Source organism: Penaeus monodon, chromosome 19 (genome assembly GCF_015228065.2).
Source record: "Penaeus monodon isolate SGIC_2016 chromosome 19, NSTDA_Pmon_1, whole genome shotgun sequence".
NCBI classification, from domain to species: Eukaryota; Metazoa; Arthropoda; class Malacostraca; order Decapoda; family Penaeidae; genus Penaeus; species Penaeus monodon.
The window spans coordinates 14,071,369-14,073,978 of NC_051404.1; the positions used below are offsets into that span (position 1 = coordinate 14,071,369).

The 2,610-nt window shown below is 35.7% G+C and overlaps 1 protein-coding gene across 2 annotated transcripts in view; it reads right to left on the reverse strand.

Moving 5' to 3' along the window:
- Nucleotides 1-2,610, reverse strand: part of LOC119585073 (run domain Beclin-1-interacting and cysteine-rich domain-containing protein-like) — a 14,646-nt gene that overhangs the window by 2,218 nt on the left and 9,818 nt on the right. For both annotated transcript variants that reach the window (XM_037933693.1, XM_037933692.1), the window contains exons 10-13: nucleotides 2,104-2,279; nucleotides 1,282-1,430; nucleotides 912-1,094; nucleotides 176-358 (exon numbers count right to left, since the gene is read on the reverse strand). In XM_037933693.1, the coding sequence (XP_037789621.1) occupies nucleotides 176-358; nucleotides 912-1,094; nucleotides 1,282-1,430; nucleotides 2,104-2,279 (691 nt within the window). The remainder of the gene's footprint in view (nucleotides 1-175; nucleotides 359-911; nucleotides 1,095-1,281; nucleotides 1,431-2,103; nucleotides 2,280-2,610) is intronic.

Here is a 2,610-nt window from a genome sequence, read left to right on the forward strand (position 1 = left end):
ACCAATAACAATGAAAATAAATACAATTTTCAAACCGACTGTGAAATCTTAACAGTATGTGTCCTTTTCTCCTTTAGTTACATCTGTCTAAATATCTATAACACAGAGTCACAAGCATTATTGTACTGCTCAATAAACAAACCAAAATATGAAACTGACAAAAAATCCATCTTACCTCAGACCCCTACTGCATGTATTTAAATACGGCAAAGTATAATATAACTGCAGGCGATAAATGTGGGTCTGATGCAGATGGCGACAACGCTTGTACAACCGGGGGTTAAGGGCTCCAACATTGAAGAGCGGATCACTTCTCATCCGCTCCAGCAGCTCTGAGGAAAAGCTTGCAACAGGATACCTGTTCAGGAAGATAGTATGAAATATGAGTTCTTTTTCTCAATTCACTTGTGGTTTTACAGGGTTATGGTATAAAACTATATTCTTGTATAAACAAAAATTTGGATACATTTCTAAAAATTTGCAAAACCAAAATCCAATGTATAGTGTATGCTTAAGTAATGATAATTTAACCCACTCACAACTGGATTTCCCCACACAATACTGAACCACACACCAGGGTCTGCATGTGGTCAGCACAGGAAGTGTATATTTACCCTCTACACTTCTGGCTGCAGATTACATCATTTTTTGAGGAATGAGACTTTAAGCCTATATGTGAAGGGCAAAATCTCCTCACTAACTGCAATCAGGGATAAAGAAGTGAAGAACTTACAGAAAGCTCAACCAAGACCCAATTCTTAATGTTGTAATTAGATGTCATCTGGTGTGAGTGGGTTAAATAAAACATGAACACGAAATGACTTAATTTTTACATACTTTATGCTGCTAGAATTACATACACACTGACTTACTCACGTGAAAAAGTTAAAATATAAAATGGTTGCACTTACAATTTGAAATCCCACTTATGAAGGACTTTGGCAGGAATAATGGCAGTTTGGTTACTATGGCAAGTTGTACAGAAGTAACGGCCAAGATAATGGCATAAACGGAAATGTCGACTGAGACGTTCGGATACACGCATTCCACACCCAGCGCATCTCCATCCTTGAGTCCCCATCAACACAGAGCGTCTGAAAAGGAGATAAAATTTGAAAAGAAAAAATATGTAAAAAGCATATACAGCTCTTGTTGGGTATCCACAAGCAGTATTAGACAAGGAAAGTAAAATGAGAATTTTCTTGAAGGCATTGGAACTCATTCTCATTCTGAATAAAAATACGATATAACAATAACAAAAAACATTTTAAAAGTACTAACTTTGTATTAGTGTGCAAGGTCAAGATAAGCTGTGGTCTCGGAGGTGCCCATTCAGAGGTGCCCCTTAGTTGTGTCTGTGGCTGCTGGATATCCTTTGGGGCACCACTATCATCAGGACTAACTGCAACACTGGTTGGCAATGGTAGAAGCTGTAAGGAAAGAAACAATTATAGCTAAGGTTGAATGTAATATTAATTTGACAAACGTAACACTCTGGCTTCTTTGTTTGTGCACTCCCGAAGGGAAATATACATTACAAATAACACAATTCTCCTTTCCACTACCCCAGACTATCTATTGTTATTCTTCAAGTGTCTTATTAGATACTGATGACCATGTCTTAGAAACCTGTAGAAACCTCATAGTTGTTCCTAGTGGGCAAAGTTCCAATAACAGGGTTTATGGCTCCATTCATGCCATTCTAACAAAACAAATAAGGATGCTATACAATGAACTGCCAAAGCTCTCACAAACATAAAAGTACCAAGGAATTATTATTTTTTTTTTTTTTTAATAAGTCTTAACTAAACTCTGTTCTAATTATGTGTACTAACAAATCAATAATATACATAGTATAATCCCTTCATTTTACACAGACATTACTCATGCTTATATTTTTGTATACCATTACAGAATGTATCATAGCTCCCAAGCTTAAAGTTTTTGACGCTATGAGTGAGCAGTTGCCATGATCTAACATGGTTTAAGCCTGAGTGTCCATTTGCTTATAAAACCACCTACTTTCCATGCTATTCCCTGTATAAATAAACTCTCCCTTTGCACTTCAATATCTTCAAGGTAATAAAAACAAAGACTTCGTACCTTTTGTGGAGCTTCTTGTTCTGACACCAGCCATTCTAGCTCCGAAGCCTTTGGAAGTTTTTGTTCACTGAAATGTTTCAGAAGGTTGAGGGCAACATTCTCTGCTGTCAAGTCACCCTTGAAAATGATGGAGTCACTCACAGAAGTCTTCCTTGAAAGAGGTCGTGTAGTCTCTTCTGTGATAAAAAAACATTTATATCTGAATCAATACACGTTATTTTTGCTTACACACCAATGCCAAACTACTAATCATAAAGAATATAATTTCTCAGTGTTAACCTCTAAAAGATAAAACACTGTAAGGTAATTGTTGTTCTCAAATAAGTGCAGGACAGCTGAATTTCACTATATATCTTTATTTAGGTTAACTGCCTTACTAATAGAAAAATCAAATACTATTAAAATATAAAATAACTCTTATAGAGAGAAACTTTTATATTGAAGCTACACAGACATATGCTTCACAGTCATGATCCAGAATAAAAGTGTTAATATCTAAATTGTTCA